The 22667-nt window shown below is 38.2% G+C and overlaps 2 protein-coding genes across 18 annotated transcripts in view; one reads left to right on the forward strand and one right to left on the reverse strand.

The window, feature by feature from the left end:
• The window catches only part of FRYL (FRY like transcription coactivator), a 281765-nt gene extending 267575 nt beyond the window's left edge, over positions 1-14190 (forward strand). For 14 of the 17 annotated variants that reach the window (XM_023737361.1, XM_004382915.2, XM_023737369.1 and 11 more), the window contains 7 exons: positions 1354-1503; positions 2230-2328; positions 6731-6799; positions 9594-9611; positions 10416-10526; positions 11520-11710; positions 12058-12628. In XM_023737361.1, the coding sequence (XP_023593129.1) occupies positions 1354-1503; positions 2230-2328; positions 6731-6799; positions 9594-9611; positions 10416-10526; positions 11520-11710; positions 12058-12316 (897 nt within the window). In that variant the 3' untranslated portion in view covers positions 12317-12628. Of the gene's footprint in view, positions 1-1353; positions 1504-2229; positions 2329-6730; positions 6800-9593; positions 9612-10415; positions 10527-11519; positions 11711-12057 lie in introns of all 17 variants that reach the window. The other 3 variants (XM_023737373.1, XM_012557427.2, XM_023737371.1) reach the window with 2 other exon arrangements.
• A 2915-nt stretch (positions 14191-17105) lies between these two features.
• Positions 17106-22667, reverse strand: part of ZAR1 (zygote arrest 1) — a 6089-nt gene continuing 527 nt past the window's right edge. The window contains 4 exon segments of the mRNA XM_023737308.1: positions 17106-18220; positions 19901-19975; positions 20059-20151; positions 22230-22667. The exon segment at positions 22230-22667 is cut by the window's right edge and continues 93 nt beyond it. Of these exon segments, the coding sequence (XP_023593076.1) occupies positions 18077-18220; positions 19901-19975; positions 20059-20151; positions 22230-22667 (750 nt within the window). The 3' untranslated portion in view covers positions 17106-18076.

Below are 22667 nucleotides of genomic sequence, written 5' to 3' on the forward strand. Positions count from 1 at the left end.
AAAAAAAAAAAAAAAAAAAAGTTAAGATGTTAAGGTCTCTTCCAACCCTAAGAAAATTTATCGTGATAATAATACCATCTGTTATTTATTGAGTACCCTCACTACATGCTGGGTACTAAGCTAAATGCTTTACACTGAGTATTTAAATTAATCCTCACAACAACCCCAGGGAGTGTAGATCGTATTATTTTCAGTTTTCCATTGATAGGGAAGAGTCCCTAGGTGGCGCAAATGGTTAAGTGCCCAACTACTAGCCAAAAGATTGGCAGAGATACCTTGGAAGACAGGCCTGGTGCTCTGCTTCCAAAAGATCACAGCCTTGAAAACACTATGGAATAGTTCTACTCTACACATACAGGGTCGCCATGAGTCAGAATCGATTGGATGGCGACCAATAACAACATCATCAATAGAGAAACTAAGGCACAGAGAAATGCTACTGTTTAAATCAGTTTCCTCTAAACTGTCTACCACCTTTCATCTCTATCTAAGTAAGTTTTATCCATCTTGTAAGACCCAGCTCAAGTCATCTTCTCACTGAAGGCTTCCCAACTATTCCAGCCTTCAGTTTCAGCCGCCTTGAAGTTCTTTAGTGCGCATGAATTTGAACGTCTGTTTACTTAATTCTGTAATCTGAATCACAGCTTGGTTTTCTGTTTGTATTCTTCTTTTTCCACTGATATTTCTTGAGGTCAGAGACTGTGGCTTATGCTTTGGTTTAATTAATCATAATGCCACCTAAGATTACTACACATATACATATCAGTACACATTAACTATTTGTATAATAATTATACTACTGATAATATAGCCTTATTAATTGTTTATTATGGATCAGGCATTTGTGATTGTCCTATGTGGATGAATATTCTTGAGTTCTAAGAAGATATTATCCTTAACACATGTTTGTGACTTTAATTAGTCAGTTGGCAGCCCATAGCCAAGGATAGTAACTTACATTTACCAAAAGTGTCTTTTACGTAGGCCTTGTAACTTCAGAAGAGCTAATTCCTCAGACATGTGAGGACTTGATTTCCAAGTGTATACAGCAGGCATTTCCTAATGAGCAGATCTCAGGAATGGAAAGATGAGTGGCACATATCACTAGTTTCTTTTCTTCAGTAATCCTATTTTGTAAATCTTTGATCATTTTTAGAAATTAACATGTTTCCTAAAGAAATTCCTAAAAACATGGACTTACAGATCAGTTATTAGAATTCTATATATCATTACAATAAGAATTTATAAAGATATAAAAGCTTGTGCTAATTATAAATTACGCCTCTTTACCTAAAGGTGAAACAGGCCTTCTTATAAAATACTAAACATTTTCTTATGCTTTTCCCCCCACAGACAATTCAAAGAAAGTTTGGAGACATAACTAATGAGGCAGTCAGCTTTCTTGGTGAGAGTCTGCAACGCATTGGTACCAAATTTAAAAGTTCATTGGAAGTGATGATGATGTGCTCAGAATGCCCTACTGTCTTTGTGGATGCTGAGACAGTAAGTTTTTATATGTGGACTTATTATAAAGGCTAAATTTGAATGACATTATTCAGTAAACATTCTTTTAAAAAAGTAATTCAGAATTTTGTAGTGTCATGAATCATTTTCAATTTGATGACAAACATCTGGCAAAATGCAAATATCTGGCAAAATTTCGGTATGTTGTCTGCAGTGACTTAGGACTACTTCTGATTCTGACCCCTCTCCACCCTCACTCTCCACAGGGTTATAGATGAGTCATGCTCCAGAGACACACACTTTTACCTTTTTCCTGATTCTTGAATAAAAGTGGGTAGGAGAGGGCTAGACTTGCCTGTCCCTCCCACCATGAAGTACGCAGGGCTCCTCAGTCTTCCTGTTTTATTTCCAAGCATACCCGTAGATTATGTATTAAGGTATTTATATTAAAGAATTAAGATTTTAAAAGCTTAAAGGCAACACCTCTAAGGTATAGTATACTATCTGACAAGCTTTCTCTTGCCTGAGCCAGTATTTAAAAGCATTTGAAGGGGAACTTGTCCTTTCTGACATCCCTGAAATCCCACTACATGCTTACTCTGTCTCAGTGAGTGGTCAGCCTTAGTAAGGGTAGAGTATAGTTAGGGACACTGGCACCAAGTTGGGTCAAAGAACAACTAACAGAAAATCCATGACCCAAAAGTTGTCAGTCTCATGATGGTGATAAAAAATGATAACCCAGATCATTGTGTTTCTGATCGGCAGCTGATGTCATGTGGTTTGCTGGAAATGCTCAAGTTCAGTGTATTGGAGTTGCAAGAACACCTGGATACATACAATGCCAAAAGAGAAGCAGCTGAGCAGGTCAGTCTCCCTTTACTATGTGGGAAAGTAGTTTGCTGTTGATGCTAGTGTTAACCTGGCAGCTGAGTCACCCAGACAGAAGAGAGTGAGTTTAGTACATGCCTAGTGAATGGTGGGGCCTTTGAGCATTCTGTCCATGGATTCCTATCTTTTGCTTTTATATATTGGCCATCTAAGATCCTAAGAGCTCTGTAAAAAGCTTCTGTACGGAGACTGTATAGCTGCTGTCAGCATTGCAAGTAGGGAAATAAAAGCAGAATTCCTTAGAGAATGCATTATGATACTGTGATATGGAAAACTTGCAACCTGTGACAAAGTTGTGATCTTCTTCCTGTGATGTTCATGTGTACATGGGCAAGCAAAGGGAGAAATAAGCATGTAGTGAGTTACGGATCATACTTGCTAAGAAATGTTTCTTCAATTGTAGTTTGACACTGAAAAACAGATTAGCTCAGCTCTCTTGAGAGTAAATCCAGTATTTTTTCAATTGGCAGGAGCAGAATAAAACAGAAAAAAATACTTTCGTGACTTTCACATAAATTACTTACAGTAGGTTTGTTGTGTGTGGGTTTCTTTTGTTTGTTTGTTTGTTTTCCTAGAATAGGAGATGGGTCTTTCATTAATATTAAATATCTATCACATATAAAGTCCTATGGAAAAAAAAAACCCATTGCTCTTAAGTCAATTCCGACTCATAGTGACCCCATAGGACAGAGTAGAACTGCCCCATAGAGTTTCCAAGGCTTAATCTTTATGGAAACAGACTGCCACATCTTTCTTTCATAGAGTGGCTGGTGGATTTGAACCGCTGACCTTTCAGTTAGCAGCCACGTGTTTAACCACTGTACCACCAGGGTTCTTTGCCTATGAAAAATGAAGTGTAAATCCGGATTCATGTTTCCTAAATATTCTAGAAAGGAATATAAAACATAAATACTGTATATGAATAATTAGGTGACATGTAAAGTGTCTAATATTAGTTAGGTGATCACTTAAGTGACAGCTATAAATAAATAAAAGTACTGATAATGAAAGAGACTTCTCAAGATGGTACAGGTCTAACAGAGAACTGAGGCAGAACAAGTACTATGATTTCCAAAGAGCTATCACTTTGGGCTAAAAGGAAGAACTTCACTGACTGGGAATATGACCTCAGGCCTTGACGGATGATTGATTTTAGATTGGGGGATTATTTCAGGGAGGGAATATGATATGAGAAAAACCTTATCATATCAAGGCTTTCTCCAAAACATATAAAGGAAAGTGTACTTATATTTGTAGTAAAAGAATAATGACAGCTTGGAGAAGAGGAAAGAGCTGTCAACATCAGGGAAGTATCAAGCAAGATCTGGTCTTCTTGCAAATAATACTGTTATGTGCATTCTTGTAAGTTTGTCTTGGTTGTTTATGTTCACTTAAATCTGTTGAGTATCTACCTGGGAGTGGAATTTGTGGGTCATGGATTCAACTTTATGTTCAACTTCAGTAGATTCTACCAAGCAGTTTTCCAAAAGAGGTTATATCAATTACTATCCCATGAAAAGAGTGTACAAGAGTTAAAGTTGCTTCATATCTTTGCTAATTGATAAGTTGGTATGCCAATTTTTTTTTTAATTCAGCTGTTCTGGTGGGTTTGTGGTAGTCTCTCAAGATATTATTGTGCATACAGATGTCTTCATTTAGATATTTTATCTTGTAAATTGTACCTTAAGTCCCTTGCCCGTTTTTCTAAATGGGTTGGTTGTGTATTTCTTATTGATTTGGAGGAGCTCTTTATTCTAAATGCAAGCCCATTATTTAAGTATTAAAAATATTTTTTCTCTTGCTAGTACCTTTTGATGAGCAAAAGTTATTTTAACAAAGCCAGTTTAGAAGTCTTTTCCATTATGATTAATGCTTTTCATGTCTTAAGAAATCTTTGCCTATCCTAGAAGCTGTGGTAAGTTCTTACAGTAATGGTCCCAATGAATTCCGCCTCCCTGTGTCCACACGACTTTGCAACATAAATGACTTTGCTCTCGTTTTCTCCACCTCTTAAATCTGGAATAGCCTTGTGACTTGCTCTGAACAGTTAACTTCAGCAGAAGCAATGTTTCTTAGCCTCTTCTGCACATGATAAACATAGGAATAGCAAGTCCCCCAAGGGAAAATTGCGTACAGACTGTTGGGCTCTTTTCTCTGCAGTTCCCTTTTCTCCAGGATCTTGGCCCTTAATACGTCACTACCTTTGATAACCCTGTTTTTTCAGCCCATTGAAGCTGTAGGCCACAAACTCTTAAGTCACCACTTTCTCTTCAGCTTCTCTATGCCCAAGGACATGAATAGACAAATACCCCTGAGGTAAAGACTGTGATAAATACAGGACTCACTTAAGTACTTTTGTCTCTCTGAGATCTTAGCTCCTTGAGTCCTGGCTGATGGTATTCAGCTTTTATAGCTGTTCTGGAAGGATTGGTCTAAAACAAGCTACTCCATCATGGCCAGAAGTGGACCCTATCCAGTTAAATTTTAATCTTCGTTTGAGCTTTGACTAAAAAAAGACATAATGACAGGAAGACTGATTAGACATGAATCAGAGGGTGTTCTGTACACAAACTATCCACTGTGTCTTGTATGCACTGACTAGAAAGGTATGAATTTATACTTTTCAGGCTGTTGTGTAGCCATGAAAGTACAGAGTTAGGGCTTTTCTTGTAACAGAATAAAAATCATAAATAATTATGTTGAGAAGTGTCGTATCACTAGGCACACATTATTAAAAATTACATTTAATAAGAATAGGCCATTAAATAATTGAAATTCTTTTCAAATTTATTAGTATACTTGGACAGATTAGACTGGATTACAGTGCTGGTAATTAAGTTTGTTAACATTTTATATGAATAAATATAAATGCACAAATTCCATGATAGATGGCAGCTGCATTTTGCTGAAATAAATAAATCTGCTGGATAGCTTTTGACAATAGCTATTATCAACCGTCTCACTAGAAAAGCTTAACATGTTTTTCTTCAGAGATCTGTCAAGCAAATAGCCTGAGGGTCAGTGCAATTTGAGGGACTGGGATAAAAGGGACATAGGTCAAAGAGATTGTTTTGAAATGACTGAGATGTCTAATTTTAATTCTTTGCATGTAGAAAGTTAATCTACAATTGAGAATTTTAAATGTGTATCTAGTACTGATTTTCAAAGAGCAAACTTGATGTATCTAACAGTTTTTTCTCAAAGTCCTAATGATTTCTTATATATTATTTTTAAGTACATTAATACACCACAAAAAAGAACTAGGGAGTCAAAAGGACGGTCAAAATATAGGGCTTGGAAGTCCTGTAACTCTAGAGTTCCTTTTCACAATACCACAATGCTATTATTTTATTTTAATTTGACCAAAGAAAATGTATTTTAAATAAATACCCAATTTTAGAAGTATAACTCAGTGCCGTAGAGTCAATTCCGACCCATAGTGACCCACAGGACAGAGCAGAACTGCCCCATAGTGTTTCCAAGGTTGTAATCTATGGAAGCAGACTGTCACATCTTTCTCCTACGGAAAAGCTGGTGGGTTCGAACTGCCAACCTTTTGGTTAGCAGCCGAGCGCTTTAACCACTGCACCACCAGCCAAAAAAAAACCATTGTCATTGAGTCGATTCCAACTCATAGCAACCCTATCAGACAGAGTAGAACTGCCCCGTAGAGTTTCCAGGGAGCAGCTGGTGAATTTAAACTGCTGACCTTTTGGTTAGAAGCCAAGCTCTTAACCACTATGCCACCAGGGCCCCCTTAATTTTAGGAGTAGCCAGCCCCCTGGATAAGGAAAAACCACATTTGGCTTCTGTATCTAACATTCATTGGAGATAAACATGTTTGTCATTCATTTCTGTCCAAAAAGAAAAACAAGGTTTAAAGTGGATCTTGGTTTCTGTTCACTCATTAAAACTGATACCAGTCTTCTGAGAATTATACTTCTGATAAGCAAATGGAACTGGTTAATTCTAAGTTGCCTTTATTAAATTGACTAGAGGGGAGCACATCTTTCATTTCCCCATCTTGCATTAAACAAAGGTCAGGTATAGTCTGTGAAGATTTCCAATAAAACCTGCAATATTAAAAATGTTTTTTACAGAAATGGAGTGCCACAAATCCCTAGAAGACATTTATTGTCTTTTCATTAGTAAACTGACACAAGGGTGTGCATTTTTAAATATTGATAGTGTCATCCTGCTTTGGTTGTAAATGCTTAGGCGCTCATGGAGATGAAATTCTGTGTCTAACAACCAATCCTAAAACTTCAAATTGACTTGTAAGCTGGCTACTTTATATGCACAGGCTGTTATATATTACCAGTTCCATTGTGCATTACACAATCGCTATATTAAAATTTACTGTTACTTATTTCTTTAGTGGTTAGATGACTGTAAGAGGACATTTGGTGCCAAAGAAGACACATACAGGATGAACACAGATGCACAGGTAAGTTTCTTATTTTTGTGTTTACTATATTTCTATTTCATATAAAACAATGTGTGTCTTCAAAAGTCCTTATTTGATATTCCTAGAAATAAAATAAATGTTTGTAAAACTTTTCATTTTGGTTATCAGAACAATCTTTGTAAAAGTTAGGTTCAATGAAATACTGGCTTAGTAATGAAAAATTCACTTTAATAAAAATGAACAACCAGCTTGTGAGTGCAGCTTAATAACATTCACTAGATAAGCTTGCTGCATATCTGACAGTCCAGGTTGATTTTAGTTGCATCTGCCTCTTAAAAAGAATAAAACACGTTCCAGCATTAGTATCCTACATATAAGTTGTCTGGTCAGGAAAGCAAAGCTAAGAGTAATATTATGTAAATTATAATTAGCTTTTCTGAAGGCAAAATTCTGATTGGAGAAATTATAAATTTTTTTTTTCTAGTACAGAGTTCACTGAAAATAACAGCAATGCATTTTCCTAGGGAAAAGTGCACATACATAATAAGCATATTGGATTAAGTGAGGATCAGTTAAGACCTACAAATAGAGGAGTGCAGCTTCATATGGAGAAAATGCATTCATTAAACCACCTCTGTATTTAGCATCAGAATTCTGATCTTTTTCGGTTCAGTTACATTGTTATAGATTTCTTGTCACTGTAGAAGTTATGGTACTATTATAATAATAATTTGGAGTTTTTAAAAAACTGAAATGCTGAGAAATAATACTATACTCTCAATAAATGTTAACTGTCTTCTAGGCACTGTGCTAAGTAAGCATTTCACATACATTATCTCTACTCTTACAACTCTGTCAAGTAGGTGCTATGATTATGCCCATTTTACAAATGAGGAAACTGAGGCTCAGAGAGGTAAATTTGTCTCAAATCAGTAATAGTAGAACCAAGATTCAAACATAGGCATACTGACTCCAAATAGTGCACTGTCAAAGAGAAACTAATTGTCAAATCATCTGTGTAAAGAAAGAAATGAGGCAAGATAAGGAATTAATCCTACACTAGAGTTCAATCCTTTGGTTCTAATTCTGTCTTTATTACTATTTAACTGTGTGGCTTTGAGCAAGAATATAACCTCCTTTTTTTCCTATGTAAAATTAGACTACATGATTTCTTAGATCCCTTCTACCTTGAAGAAAATAAGATCCATCTCCAAGAGTCTAAGTCAATTTCATATCTTGAGGTTTTCTACTAAGTGAAAACTGAAACTGTGTATTTTGTTTTTTATAGAATTATTTCACTTATACTTTATCTCACTTTTCATATCTAGCCCCTTAAGGGGGGTGGAGGGAGTCCATTCTTAAACATTATCTACTATCTGTCCCTTTGCACCAGTAGTCTTTTGTATAATAAGTAATCAATATTTCTGGAATATTTCTGGACACGTGAAAAGAGACTATACATGCAAATTTCAATATACTTAAATAACAATAATTTAAAATGTACATAGATAGGCATGCTACTCTGTAAAAAATACTATTGGTTAGCATATTTAGAGTAATTTCTGGTAATTCTGAGCCATAGACTTAACTGCCTTTGTATTATCTCCTATAGTTTTCGTTATCATGACTTTTATCAGCTGATTTCTTTCACATTACATCCTAAAATGGAGATTGTGCATACATGCTGTGGAGTCAGTTCTATTTTATACGAATAGATGTGAGAAAACGTATTTGAAACTCCAAATAGTTGTTAATCTCTAAGTACTGTATAAAATAAAACCTTGGATATGCAAACCTTAGATATGCTAATACGTTTGGCATTGGATTGTGCTCAACTAATGTTTACTGAATGAATATCCACATAATTTATGGTAAACTACACAGAGCTAAAGTTCACCTTTGCTTTGCAAATCCCTTCTAAATTGATGAGAATAAATGTTAAAAGGTTCTTTAAACTGTTTAGAAAAGTGAACTTTAAGAAGTGCTTCTAGAAGCTACATTATAGCAATTGCTGTTTTCATTAAAAAGTCATTATTCTCCTGGTCCAAGTTGCCGTAGATATTTTAGTCAGTTTTAAAATAGTCCATAAATTAGATTTTTCACTGTGTTCTTATACATACATTATCTTATTGGACTCAAACCTAGTAGGTGGGTTAAATTTTTGAAGTTTACTGAATTATATTGGGAATGCAATTTAAAATGTACATGTGTCTGCTTTTGATATTCTACCGTCTGGCTCAGTACCAATTATGGGAACCTAGTACCTAACTAGACAGTAAAGGGTAGAAAGCTAGATTGAGCCACCAGAGATAATCTCACGGATAAGTATTTATTATGTAAGATTATAAACCAGTTCTGAGAAGTAACAGTAATTTTTTTTTATTTTCTATTCAGAAATTTTCCACTTTACTAACGAAAATTTTATTACAGTTGGTGTTTTATCGTTTTTTTTAATTGTTGGGATTTTGTTTTGTTTTGTTTTTTGCAAAGGCTGTAGAAACCTAGATAGAAGAACCCTTATAATAGCCACATTTCCCAGCATCACATTAGTGGTTTGATTTTACTCTTTGTAGCTTTTTACACATAAATAAACCATAGCCTAAATGTAACTGACTTATTTCCCAGAGAGTTAAAATCACCCTGATTTGTTGCAGTAAATTTCTAAAAAGTTTTATTCTGGAAACAGCATTATAAATTTTCCTTTGGGGTATAAATATATGTTCTTCAGTTTGCCTGGGACATCTGTGACCCTAGTTAAAATGATTTCTTATACTAATTCTTGGTCTTTTTCTTCTTTTGTATTTTTTTATGACCTGCTCACCTTCTTGCTTAGCAAATGGAAATTCTAGCAGTAAGTGACCTGTCTTGATTTATAGACTACTTAAACATGTCAGACAAACTGGTTGTCATCCACTTGTGACCTAGCAATGTTTTGTCATGGACTATTGTAAGAGCAGCGTGTGCTTCAGTTTTGCATAGCCCTAATCCATGAAATGTTGGCCCTATTAAAAAAATGAGATTTTATGATTAATATGTACAACTAGCAACTGCCTTTTTCTAAATCTATTACTAACGTATCTCCTTTTAAAACTCTTAATTTTCAAAATCAAAGTGCACATGTTAATTTCATAGTGTCATTTCATTGAAGTTACACAGGTTGTCTTTTAGAAAGATGAATCTATTTTAAAGACAAATTATTCTTTTTAGGTAAAAGGTTATCCAGTTTTATTGTGCTTTATCAAGCACTCCTTGACAAATGCAATGAAATGGTACATCTTGATAGGGCAAAAGCCTATGCATTTGTAAATTCTTTTCATTGTAAATTTAAAGTTTCAAGTAGCAGTGAATCCTTTTTAAAGCATCCTACATATTGCCTGCTGAAACACTCTATGTGCCTAATGTAAAAATGTGCTTAACACTTAGAATGAATTATGTAACCAACAGTGATCGTTAACGTTTTGATTTTAATCCAGTCTTCAAAACATCTTTCATCTTTCATCAGCTTCACACCATATTAACTTGCTTACTGCAGAAAAAAAATGCCAAGAAAATTTTAACATAATTATTTATTTATAAATTGTTATTGAAAATACGCTGTCTAGTCAAATATCATGAGAAAAATAACACCTAAATTTAATGTAATATTTATCTTTAGGAACTGGAGCTCTGCCGGAGGCTATACAAACTGCATTTTCAATTGCTGCTTCTGTTCCAGGCCTACTGTAAACTTATCAACCAAGTAAATGCAATAAAAAATGAAGCCGAGGTAAATACTCATTTGTACTAGGCATCAGTAATTGATTCTAGAAAATAAAAATATATATGCATACATGTACCCTGTGTTAGAATAGCATAAGTCAAAAGCCACTTATAGTGAATCACTTTTTTTTTCAGTTCAGGAATTATCTTTTTTTGAATTAATATGGTATTTTAGAACCTGTCAGTAAATAAGACAGCAGATATCTAACAGTCTTGAAAGGTTCTAGACCTTGAAGATCTCAGCAGCAGCAGTAGATCACCTGAAATCACAAGTCAAGTAAAGCACTTCAACTCGGTGAAGATAGAAAATTGTATTATGAAGTCCCCTAACATCTTGTCTATATATTATTTCTCTAGTTCTATTAATGCACACAAGAATAAACATGTTAAAAACACTCAGTGTTAGAAATCATTTAATGTATAGGTTCAAAGGTAGTGACTAGTCTTTTTTCCCCCTTGTCATCTGCTGGTACTAAAACTATCACTGGGGAAATACTTTTTTAAAATTGTTAAATCTGCCAAAAAAAAAAAAAAATTATATATAAATATTATACATATATACATACATAAATGTATTTCTTATATTTGTATATAAAATATATGTAGTTTATATAGGTACCCGAGGTAAATATTCTTTTACAATATATAGAGATCATTCTTTACTGTCAAAAAAATTTTCATGATCCCCCATAACATAAATATGTTTTTACTATTCAAGATACAATATATAATCACATGTTAAAACCAATATAAATATTTATTACAACTTGTTGCTTTATCAAGAATGCTTAATTTGGTGGCTGAAATCATTCACTTATTCCTACTGAGAACTAGAAATATTAACTACCTTTATCCACTAAACTTAACATTTGTAAATAATCTTTAAGAGAAAATACTATTGTCAGATATATTCTAGCAGCCAATTAAATGCTTTTTTTTAAACTGAATATACAAATAGATTTTTAAAGGATAAAGCATTTTTTGTTTTGTTTTGTTTTAGGTCATCAACATGTCAGAGGAACTTGCCCAACTGGAAAGTATCCTCAAAGAAGCTGAATCTGCTTCAGAAACTGAAGAAATTGATATTTCCACAGCTGCCCAAACTACTATAGAAACTGCCATCCATTCTTTAATTGAAACTTTGAAAAATAAGGAATTCATATCAGCTGTAGCACAGGTCAAAGCTTTCAGGTAAAATATGAAAAGATTTAAAGGTGTTGTCTTTGTACCTAGACGGGGAGTTTACTAATGGTCATTTAGCTGGGTTTTAGTTTTCAATTTGATGTTTCAGTATCATGTCTTTGTGAAAGGAAAACGTGACTGTTGTATTCTACAGTTATCACTAAAATAATGCCAATTTTAGATCATTCTCACTTTCAGTAGTACTTTCAGTAATATATTTGCTCAAATATTAAAATAGTTCTACAGTTCAAGGAAAATTTTTTGTTGCTGTTACAGATATTGACTTAAATGTATTTAATCTTAACTGCTATTCATTTGATTTAGTCGCAGGACTTAAAAACATTGTGTATTTTCAGATCTCTCTGGCCCAGTGATATATTTGGCAGTTGTGAAGATGACCCTGTGCAGACGCTGTTACACATATATTTCCATCATCAGACACTGGGCCAAACTGGAAGCTTTGCAGTTATAGGCTCTAACCAGGACATGTCTGAAGCCAACTACAAACTGATGGAACTTAATCTAGAAATAAGAGAGTCTCTACGCACAGTGCAGTCATACCAACTTCTGGCACAGGCCAAGCCCATTGGGAACTTGGTGAGCACTGGATTCTGAGAAACTTCAGGCATTTAGGAAAGAAACTAAACTGAAGATGATTAAGAGTATTAACAAGCACCTTTTATGAACCCTTGCAACACACTGACAACTTTCTCTGGCAGCATCCACAACTATATTGTAACTATTGTCACACTGTATCAAACTAAAAAAGCCAGAATCTCAGAAACAAAGATCTGAAGGAAAAAAAAAATTGTTTAACAGCTGCCAGTACCTCCCATAATAACTGTGTGAAGAAAGAATTTTTTAAATTAGTTAACCTAGGTGGAAAGAAAAGGGCTAAAAGTGATGCATACAAATACATTACTTTCTGGAGAAAGAAAGGAATTCCAAGAAAGTTTGCAATAATGGTCTCTAATACTGAAACATTGGAAAGCAGGTGAAATGAGGCTGAAATCAAGGCTGGTTTATTTTAGCTGAAGACCTGCAAAACTGCTTGGATTTCTAGCAGTCGTAAGCATAATCTACAATTGATGCTTAATCATCTACATGAAGAACGTCCAGTCAGATAGATATACACAGAAAAGACATATTTGCAAAAACTATTGATTTTTCAATATGTGGAATAAAGGGGTGTTTTTGTTTTGTTTTTTTTTTTTGGTCTGTATAAGGAACTGTGTGTGAGTTGGGATGTATGGATATGTGATAGTCATATTTTGCAGATGGATGTTTGGTGATAACATCTCAGAGCATGCCTAAAAGAGCACTGCAAGATTATTTTTGAAAAAATTTTTATTTTATTAGCTCTAACTCTTCATAGTGTATAAATGTTAGAACATTTTAATAATATTTTAAAACTGGACTTTCCCAGTATTTCAAAAGAAATAATATATCTGTTAACATTATTGGAATGCTGCTCAGTTCTCTGATCAGTGCTTATGTTACGATTGTTGATAACTAACCAAAGTAGATGCCTGCAGAGACTTTAAAATGTAAAATAAAGATGTATGCTGCCCGTCAGCAACTTTCATTAGAAAAGTTAACTTATTTTACTCCATAATTATTATAGAAACTGTATAGATTAAAACCAATATTTTCTTGTACATTTGTGCATTGCACTGTTACACAAGAATAGGTGTACAAAGCTAAAGAAAAAATTGTGGTCATTGATGGTAGAATATATGACTTGCAGACTCTGAAGTCTGCAGAATCCAAGAAGAGAGAAAAATGCATTTTTATACATTTGTTCAGGACTCACATTATTTCACCCTAAAGGAACTGGGGGCTATGGGAGAAAATGAAAGGAAGCCTGAAGACTGATTACCAAAACATGCAATATACTTATTCACTGTCTAAGTCTGTAGCATAACATGAACTGGATTCTCCGTCCTTTTTTAAATAGTATTTTGTAAAAGAAATGAATGTAGTCCCACAATTCCTCTGATTTGAAAGGAACACCTGGTATTTTTTATATGCATCTCTTATCCACTGTGACTTTTCTTTTGAACTGGACTCTGTGACTCCAGAGATTAGAATGTAGAAGTGAAATGCTTAGCTTTGCCTTTTCTTGGGGGTGTGAGTCCTGCCAGAAATGTAAATTATGCTCAAGTGCATTAATTGAAGGCACTGTGCACACCGTTGGACTGCTGACCGTAGTTATGTTACCTGTAAAATTCCGTAACTGGTCACGGCACACTCATAATCACTGTATTTTTTTGACCCTGATAAAACAATTATTTTGATGGTGTTCTGGTACTGTAAATGGTGTCCTTTAAATTATTTAATAGCTTTTGGGTGTGGGGCAGGAAGAGAAGGGTGGTATCTAGTATGCACCACACTTTACATCCTGTCTCCCCATCTCCTATTTTTCTCACCCTCCTTACATCCTTTTTGTTAAAATAAAAAGCATTGTAGTGTTGGTTTGTGTTGTATTTTAAGAAAAGATAAATGATTATAGTATGTGTCATTTAGAAACTTTTCAAATGTTACCTTCATTCTTCTTAAATAATTTTCCTTAAAAAAGAGAGACCAAAATTAGATGACTACTTACCCAAACCAAAACCTTTTGAAAACGTGGAAATTTGCTTTTTGTATTTAGTATTTATTTTTATGTAACTAAGTCTATTAATAGTGTAATAAAAATGAACATACCTACAGAAAACAAGATGCAAATATAAATTTACTAGGATTGTCCTTTTGCAAATGGATTTTCCTCAAACTTTTACTTCTTTGTTCCTTGCCCTCTAAATCCAAAGTTTGCGTTTATTAACAAAATATATAAAATGCTTAATTTACTAAAAACCTGACTTAGTTTCACTTAGAGGCCAGTGTTTGCTATATGCAACCTTTTTCTTTTGCTCCCTGAATTTATCATTTTCAAATCATAAGTTTGTAAAGTAACACCAAAAGAAGTTATCTGGCAGGTTCTTCATGCTGCTTCTAAAACAGAAGGCCAAAAGATTTTTATACAATTTAGAAAATTTTTTTTTAACTTTAGTGATGTAAAACAGAAGGGGTGGTACAACACACAACCTCCTTAAATTTAGGAAATCATTACACATTCTCTTGGGAAGGACTTACCAAGGCCCATCTAAGCTTCCCTCACTTAGATCTGCAAAAAGAACTGCTCATATACCACACCAGCATAAACTAAATGAAAGAAAACAAAGTATCGAATAAATTTATAGCATTCTTGGGAGCCCTGGTGGCACAGTGGTTAAGAGCTCAGGCTGCTAACCCAAAGGTCAGCAGTTCGAATCCCCCAGGTTTCCTTGGAAACCCTGTGGGGCAGTTCTGCTCTGTCCTATAAGGTCACTGTGAGTCAGAATTGACCCAACAGCACACAACAACAACAGCATTATTTTATATATTATCTTGACACCCAGAGATAACATCTTGGAGTATTTTCTTTTAGCCTCTCCCTCTTAAAAAATATTTTATTCAGATTTTATAACTTTGAATTGTGTGCATAAACAGTTTGACAGTGCCTTCTCATTACTAGAACATTATCAGCATAACTCATTCATGGTGATAGAGGCTTTTGAGCCACTTTGTTCCATGTTTGAATACTCACTAACCCTAAGCAAAGCACAGTTTGTCCTCTCCTCAACTACAAAATAGGGTTAACTGCCCTGTTAGGAAAATTAGCTGTAAACAACATTGAATTTAAAGGATGATTTAACTACCTACATAAATAGCCAGTGAGTATCTGTCCTAGGACTTGTTGCAGGTACATTTCTATTATTAACTCCTTCATTCAGGAAATACTAGGCACATATCATGTGCCTCTGCATGCCATGGGAGTCAAATGAGCTTCCTGGCCCTGTACCTACCGCTAAGCACATCACCAGTAATAGGTATTAGAACAAGTAAAAGCAAATCCTTTACCCACACACCTGAAGAGTTCATTCACTTCTCTCTGGCCACACCACTGCTTTATCTGGTCCCTGCAATTCCCATTATTAGTCTACCGGCATCCATTGTAGTGATTATTTCTTTTTAACGTTGAATCTGTCACCATACCCTAGCTCCACCAAACCGGCTGCTGTGAGTTGATTTCTGACTTAACAACAACACTAGAGAACAAAGTGGAACTGCCCCATAGGGTTTCTGAAGAGCAGCTGGTGGACTCGAACTGCCGACCTTTTGGTTAGCAGCTGAGCTCTTAAGCACTGTCCCACCAGGGCTCCTCTACCCCACCACACCTTTAAAAGCCTCCACTGGATTCTGATGACCAGATATAGACCAAGCCTCCTTAACAAGGCCTGGAAAGCCCTCCCAGTCTGGCCCTGCCAGTCTCCCCGGCCACCATGCCCATCCCAGACCTCTGGGGAGTGTTCTACCACTGGGTTTCCCGGTTTCTTCCCACCAGCGGGCCTGTGCACATGTTGTTGCCTTGTCTGGAAAATGTCTCCTTCCTCTCCCTGCCTGGTTTAATCACCCAAACTTCAATTCTCAGCTGAGGTTTTTTTTTTTTTTTTTTTTAAGGTAAGCTTTCCCTACCTCCCTAAGTCAGATTCCCTATTTATTACAGGCACTAACTGATCCAGTAACTCTTCCAAAGGACTTTATGTAAAAAGAAAGGCCATTTCCCCCACTATACTGGAAGCTCCATAAGGGCAGAGGCCACATTTGTGTTCATTTTCTGTGGTAAGCATAAACCTGTTGCCGTTGATTCCGACTCATAGCAACCCTATAGGACACAGGAGAACTGCCCCATAGGGTTTCCAAGGGGTGCCTGGTAGATTTGAACTGCTGGCCTCTTGGTTAGCAGCTATACTCTTCACCACTGCACCACCAGTACTCCGTAGTAAGCACAGGGCTGACCAAACTGGTGGTTTTCAAGCTTCAGTTCTAAAAGCATCACCAGGTTGCTTGTTAAATGCTTTACCTCCAGATAGTAATTTAGTAGAAATGGGGGCCTAGCAATCTGCATTTTTTACAATCACCTCCTAGTATAGATATTGATGCAGAAGGGGCTTTCCCTTTGATATGGTTCTAGAGAGGCCTCAGACCCATTTTTAAGTCCTTTCATCCTTCACATTTGACTACACACAAGCATCCACGATGTTAACAGACTCACGCCCTTCTGAGGTAGTGATTTGGCTAGGGAATAGGAAAAAAGCATAATTGGCACCTTGTTCTGTTATGTGGTTTCTGTAACCATGAAACTAATAACCCTCATCTCAGAGTGGGGCCTCAGTGTTTTCCTGGAAAGCTAGTATGCAGAGCTAGGATGGAGAATCCCTGCTTTAGAGAGCAAAAAAAAAAAAACCACTGTTTTCTGGCTATAGTTGCAAGTCAGTAAAGGCTAAAGCTGTCGAACTGACTTGAAATCTTTAAGAACATTTATTTAGGGAGCTTTTAAAGGAACCCTGGTGGCACAACAGTTAAGCAGCTCAGCTGCTAGCCAAAAGGTTGGTGGTTTGAACCCACCAGTGATCTGGTGATCTGCTTCTGTAAAGATTACAGCCTTGAAAACCCTATAAGGCAGTTCTACTCTATCATGTGGAGCCACTGTGAGTGGGAATCGATTCAAGGGCACTTAATGGGTTTTTGGGGGAAGGAAAAAAAGCAGCAGCTTTGTTTTATAAGTGATTTTTTAAAACAGGAAGTTACCACCTGAAGTCCATTTGATAGATTTGTTATTTAACATCTTAAAGAAGTTGCTCTTAGCCACCCTATTCCCAGCCTCTCTTGTACGACACACGCATGAAATTACGATTACAAGGTCAGTTTTTAGTTCTCCCTAGCCCCTAATAGTTTGTTACCTCCTAAACCAAGCAAGATCATCCATATGCACTGAAGCTACCACCTACACCTAGCCAGCCACTCAAGTTTTCTGACTTTGGGTTACCCCACATAGCTCCACACATCAAGGAATGGCTGCCTCCACTTCCTTTGTTGTCATTCAGTAAATAGCTTATAAGCTTCAGATCTCTTATAAGATCTATGTAAGTTGTAAATCTCATGTCCGTGAGCCGCTCTCAGTTGTTTCGCACGCTACAATAACCTAGCTCAGAGCCTGGCACTGCATATGCAGTGAACCAATGGGGAAAATAAAGGTGAAGTCAGTAAAGTTGACAGCCTCAGACTGTTAGCACAAAACAAGCTCTCCTAAAACTTTATTTTTAAAAACATTAAGATTTTATACAATTTATAAATTGTGTTGCAATACCTTTATTTGAAGGCTTTGTCAAAGTACACTACCTTTCATGAAGTATTTTGAGAAGGGGGAGGTGGAAAGGAGAAGGGGCATGGAAGAAAGCTCACTTGTCTGCTCCATTAGCATGAGTTCAGCAGGGCCATTTTTACATTCATTTAAATGATATATTTGAAGCTGAAAGTGCTGTCACAGGAGAGGCGTTTGCCTTTGCATCTCCCACACAAATCTTGTCGATGGGGCCTCTTAGGGTCGACATGGCGAAGTTTCACTGGGCAGGAGCATCTAGTCTGTTTACAACTCTGAAAAATAAAAGTGAGAAGTACATAACAGAAGATAAACCCCTCAGTGATTGTGGTGATTTCCAAGGAGTTCAAGGTTTTGTTTTGTTTCTTTTTCCCCAGCCCATTCAAATACTTACTGAATGTACTGTAAGCAAGGCCTTGTACTAATCTTGTTTTATCTGTCTACATCCCTACCTAGCAATGATTGCATTAAGAATAGAAGGTGTTTAACTATGTGGTGACGTACCTGGGAGGTACAAGAGGTTACGACGTGCTTGGCTGCTAATAGAAAGGTTGTCGGTTTAAGTCTACCTAGAGGCATCTCGGAAGAAAAGGCCTGGTGATCTACTTCCGAAGATTCAGCCATTGAAAACCCTAAGGAGCACAGTTCTACCAACACACACGGGGCTGCCACGGGTCTGAACTGACTTGATGGCAACTGGTTGGTTAGCTGTGCTGTAGTAGTGCCATACTGCATCGGATTCAATTATGAATTGTGAAGTTTCTTACAAAGCCTAGAATTTTCCCAGGGGAAATATCTTCCTGTGCTGGAAGGGTGGAGAACATACAAGTAGGGGAGGAGGATTCTGACAGTGAAAGCTAAGGTGTGAGGACTAGTGACTCGCAGCAAGCCTAAGGCCAGGCCTGTCATCAGTGGCCGGCTGACGTCACCCCCTCCCCTCCTATAAGTGCCCTCAAGCTGAGCCAGCTGGGCAGAGCAGCAACTGCTGAACTACGAGCAAAGTGGTTAGGGTTCCCTGCTTTAGAACCTTTCTTCCTGCCATGACCTAAAAGCCTAAACAGTTTTCCATACTTCATTTCTCTCCACCCACCCTATGGTGTTAACACTTTCAACATCCAACCTGAGTCAAGTGAAAGCTAGCACTGCGCAGTACTGGTTAGTCTGTCTGAGCTGGTAATTCAGGCTTTGCTAGCTGTGTGATTTAATCACTTCTTTCCTCTTAGCAGATTACTGAGCCCCTTAGTGCAGTGCTTAAAAAAAAAAAAAAAAAATACCCGATTGCTGTCAAGTCGATTCCGACTCACAGTGACCCTATAGGACAGAGTAGAACTGCCCTACAGAGTATCCAAGTAGTGTCTGGTGGATTCAAACTGCCAAGCTTTTGGTTAGCAGCCATAGCACTTAACCACTATGCCACCAGGGTTTCCAAATAAGCAGTATGTTACCAGTTACCTCCTCATCCCATCCCCCCCATAAAGCTGGGCAACAGCTTTTAGATTTACTTTAAAACAAATTGTCCTCCCTTTGGAAGCTCTCAGGCAAGACTGAAACTTTAAAACTCTGTGCATATACTATATACTTTAACTTGGTTATGTGCTTCATAAAAAGCACGCAGATGAAACCGTCAACCTTCCCACCTCACGTTTGTAGAAAGGTAGTCTAGTTTTCAGATTGTTTTCTCTCACGTCAGACCCTGAGTAGCAAGTAAAACAAGCATTCTTCCATATCGCAGGTTAAGTTAAAAGTCTCAGAAAGGTTAACCAAGCTTTGCAAGGGCAGAAGGAAACTAATGCCTAAGGCCCTGTTTCCCAGTGGAGTACTATTCTACTACTCCCTCCTACCAAAAAGTCATCAAAAACTAAGGTATACGGGCACCTAGCCTCTTTAAGAAACAAATTTAAGAAACTAAAACTCTCTACCACTACAAAATTCAGGCCCCAAATGAAAACATTTACTTGACAGATGATATCCTCCACTCTATAAGGGTTATAAGACTTCTGACAACTTCTGCAAAATTGCTTGAAGTAAACCTGTAATGAGAGAGAGCAAAACTTACAGCAAAACCCTCTTGACACTTTAGTCAAAAAGATGCCAGTTACAAGGGATTTCTTACCTTGTTAGTGCCCTGTACACACCACACATATGCACTTTCCCACCGGATGTTGCAGTCCTTGCAGTGATAATAGCCATACTTCTGCTCTAAGAACTGAACAGAATACCAGAGTTTAACCAACGTGACAGGTGAATTATCCTTCATTGCTGAAGCTGGGAAGGATCTAATATTTAAAGGTGGCAACCTCATTCCAGATCGTGGACAAAAAACAGTAGGATCAGGTTTAGATAAACTTCTACAGCATAGTAATTAAATGAGCTAATGGCTTAGTCAAGCAAATAAGTAAGTATGGGTCCAAAAAATGTTTATATACCAGCTTAACTTGGTTCATAAGGCAAGAGGACAAATATGAATATATAGGTGTTTTCCCTCAGACAGGCAAGAGAAAAGCCAAACATCCAGGGTTCTCTGAAGCTTGAAATTCTTATGGAGGCCTTTTCTCTGTAGGATAGATTCTGATAATTAGAACTTACACATATGGAAGTGGTTAAGGTGAAGGAAAGGAATAGACTCTGCATCATACTTTCAAATTCTCTACCATGCTAGTGAGGGCAGTGGTAGACAAGTGATAGAATTCTCACCTTCCATGCGCGAGACCTGGGTTTCTCCTCCAAGGAAGCTCAAAGCACAGCCACCACTCATCTGTCAGTGGAGGCTTATGTGTTATTGCTGTGATGCTTAACAGATTTCAGTGGAGCGGAGCTTCCAGACTAACACAGACTAAGAAGAAAGGCCTGGTGATCTACTTCCTAAAATCTGCCAATGAAAACCCTATGGGGTCACGACGGTCCAAGCCAGTGGTGCATGGGGATCCCATTGTGCATGGAGTACCCATCAGTCGGGCTGACTAGAGGGCAGCTAACACCACCACCCTACTAGTTAAATTTCCACCAAATATAAGTCATATTTAATGTTAACTAAAGTAGTATCTGGAGCCCTGGTGGCACAGCAGTTAAGAGCTTAGCTGCTAATCTAAAGGTCAGTAGTTCAAACCCACCAGCTGCTCCTTGGAAACCCTATGGGGCAGTTTCTGCTCTATCCTATACTGAGTCAGAATCAACTTGACAGCAATGGGTTTGATTTTTTTGGAAAGTAGTATTACTTCATTCTTTAGTTTCCTTTCCTCCATCCCAGTGAGAGACAAGTTACAAACAAGTTTCTTGGAGTTAGGCCTTTACAACTGTAAGAAACTCTAGAGAGCACTTAGAGCAATCTCACAGGTGAGCAAACTGAAGACTAGGAAGGCCAAGACTCATCTGAAAACACACACAGCTTGTCTGTGGCCAAGCTGGGACCGAGAGCTTCTTGATTCACTTCACCCCCACCCCACCCCTTCCCTTCTTAAAAGAGCCCTAGAATGGCTGTGGAAGTAAGGACAAAGGACTCCTCCCAGCCTCTCACTGCTCTCATGCCTTTCTTCCCACTTCCCCTGAGTTATAATCGTCCTCTGTGCACTCCTAGCCCTTTGGGGTTCAGCTAGTGTGAACTGGACCCCCAAAGCCTGCTGCTCTCTCAGGCAGCAATACTGAACAGCCAGAATGCCTTAGCAGTATCATTCTTGCAGGGGTGCTTTTTAAATGCAAGGAAAGCTCCTAAGGAGGTATTCCAGGAGTTCCAGCTTCCAGTAGACTGTCAGCTTGGAAGATGGGGGTAAGAGCTGAAGACATGGGAGAGGTGAACAGGGCTCCAGTCGACTGTTAATGCTTTTGCCATATTGAGTGTGGAAATGGGAGTCGGATCGCGGGAATCCACTCTCCTGCCAACAAGGTCACCTCGTGTTCTGAGTACCCTCCCTAGGTCATACAAATGCAGGGCCAAGAGTGGACCATTTGCCTAAGGTCAGGGTTTTATACTGCACATATGCTCAGAATAAAAATGTTAAAAAGGCGTGTTCGTGGCCAATGGTGTTCTTGTCGCGCCAATGTTTTACCATCACTGCAAATAAGAACCAAGTTAAACTGAATTCAATTCGAGTTCCAAGAAGACCCCCTGCCACTAGGGTGGCTGTAGAAACGCATTCTGGTGTGGTCTAAGGAAGCTTTGAGCCTCCACATGTCCTGAGCAGTCATAGGGCGCCGGCAGGGGCAGGAACCAGGAGGACACCCTTCGCATCCCACGCCCTCGGGGACCGCCCCGAGCCTCGGGTCTCCCCTGGGCGGCTCAGGCCTCACCTGGAAGCGCAGGCGCTCCTTGCTTGGCTCGGGGCTCCGCGGCGACGATCTCTCTCCCGCGACGGCCGCGTCCTCATCGTCCTCGGCCCTACTCGCCGGCTCGGGCTGCTCAGGGCTTCGCGGGCCCGCTACACCTCCTCGGGCCTCCCGCGGCGGCGGTACGGCCCCGTCGGCAGGCTGCTCCCAGCTCGCCCGCACCGCAGCCTGGGCCTCGTCGTCGTCGTCGTCGTCCTCGGACTGCAGCCACTGGAGCGCCTTCCTCGCCGACGTCCCGCCCGGCTCCGGGCTTTCGGGCCTGGGAGACCGCCCTCGCTCTCCCTCGAGCGCCCGGGTCTTCTGCTCGCCCGCTCCCGCCGCTGCGGCCTCGGCCCCCTCCAGGAAGGTGGTGAGGCGGCGGGAGACCACCGGGGAGTACACGGCAACCGTGCGCGGGAAGCG

Source organism: Trichechus manatus, unplaced genomic scaffold (assembly GCF_000243295.1).
Source record: "Trichechus manatus latirostris isolate Lorelei unplaced genomic scaffold, TriManLat1.0 scaffold00101, whole genome shotgun sequence".
NCBI classification, from domain to species: domain Eukaryota; kingdom Metazoa; phylum Chordata; class Mammalia; order Sirenia; family Trichechidae; genus Trichechus; species Trichechus manatus.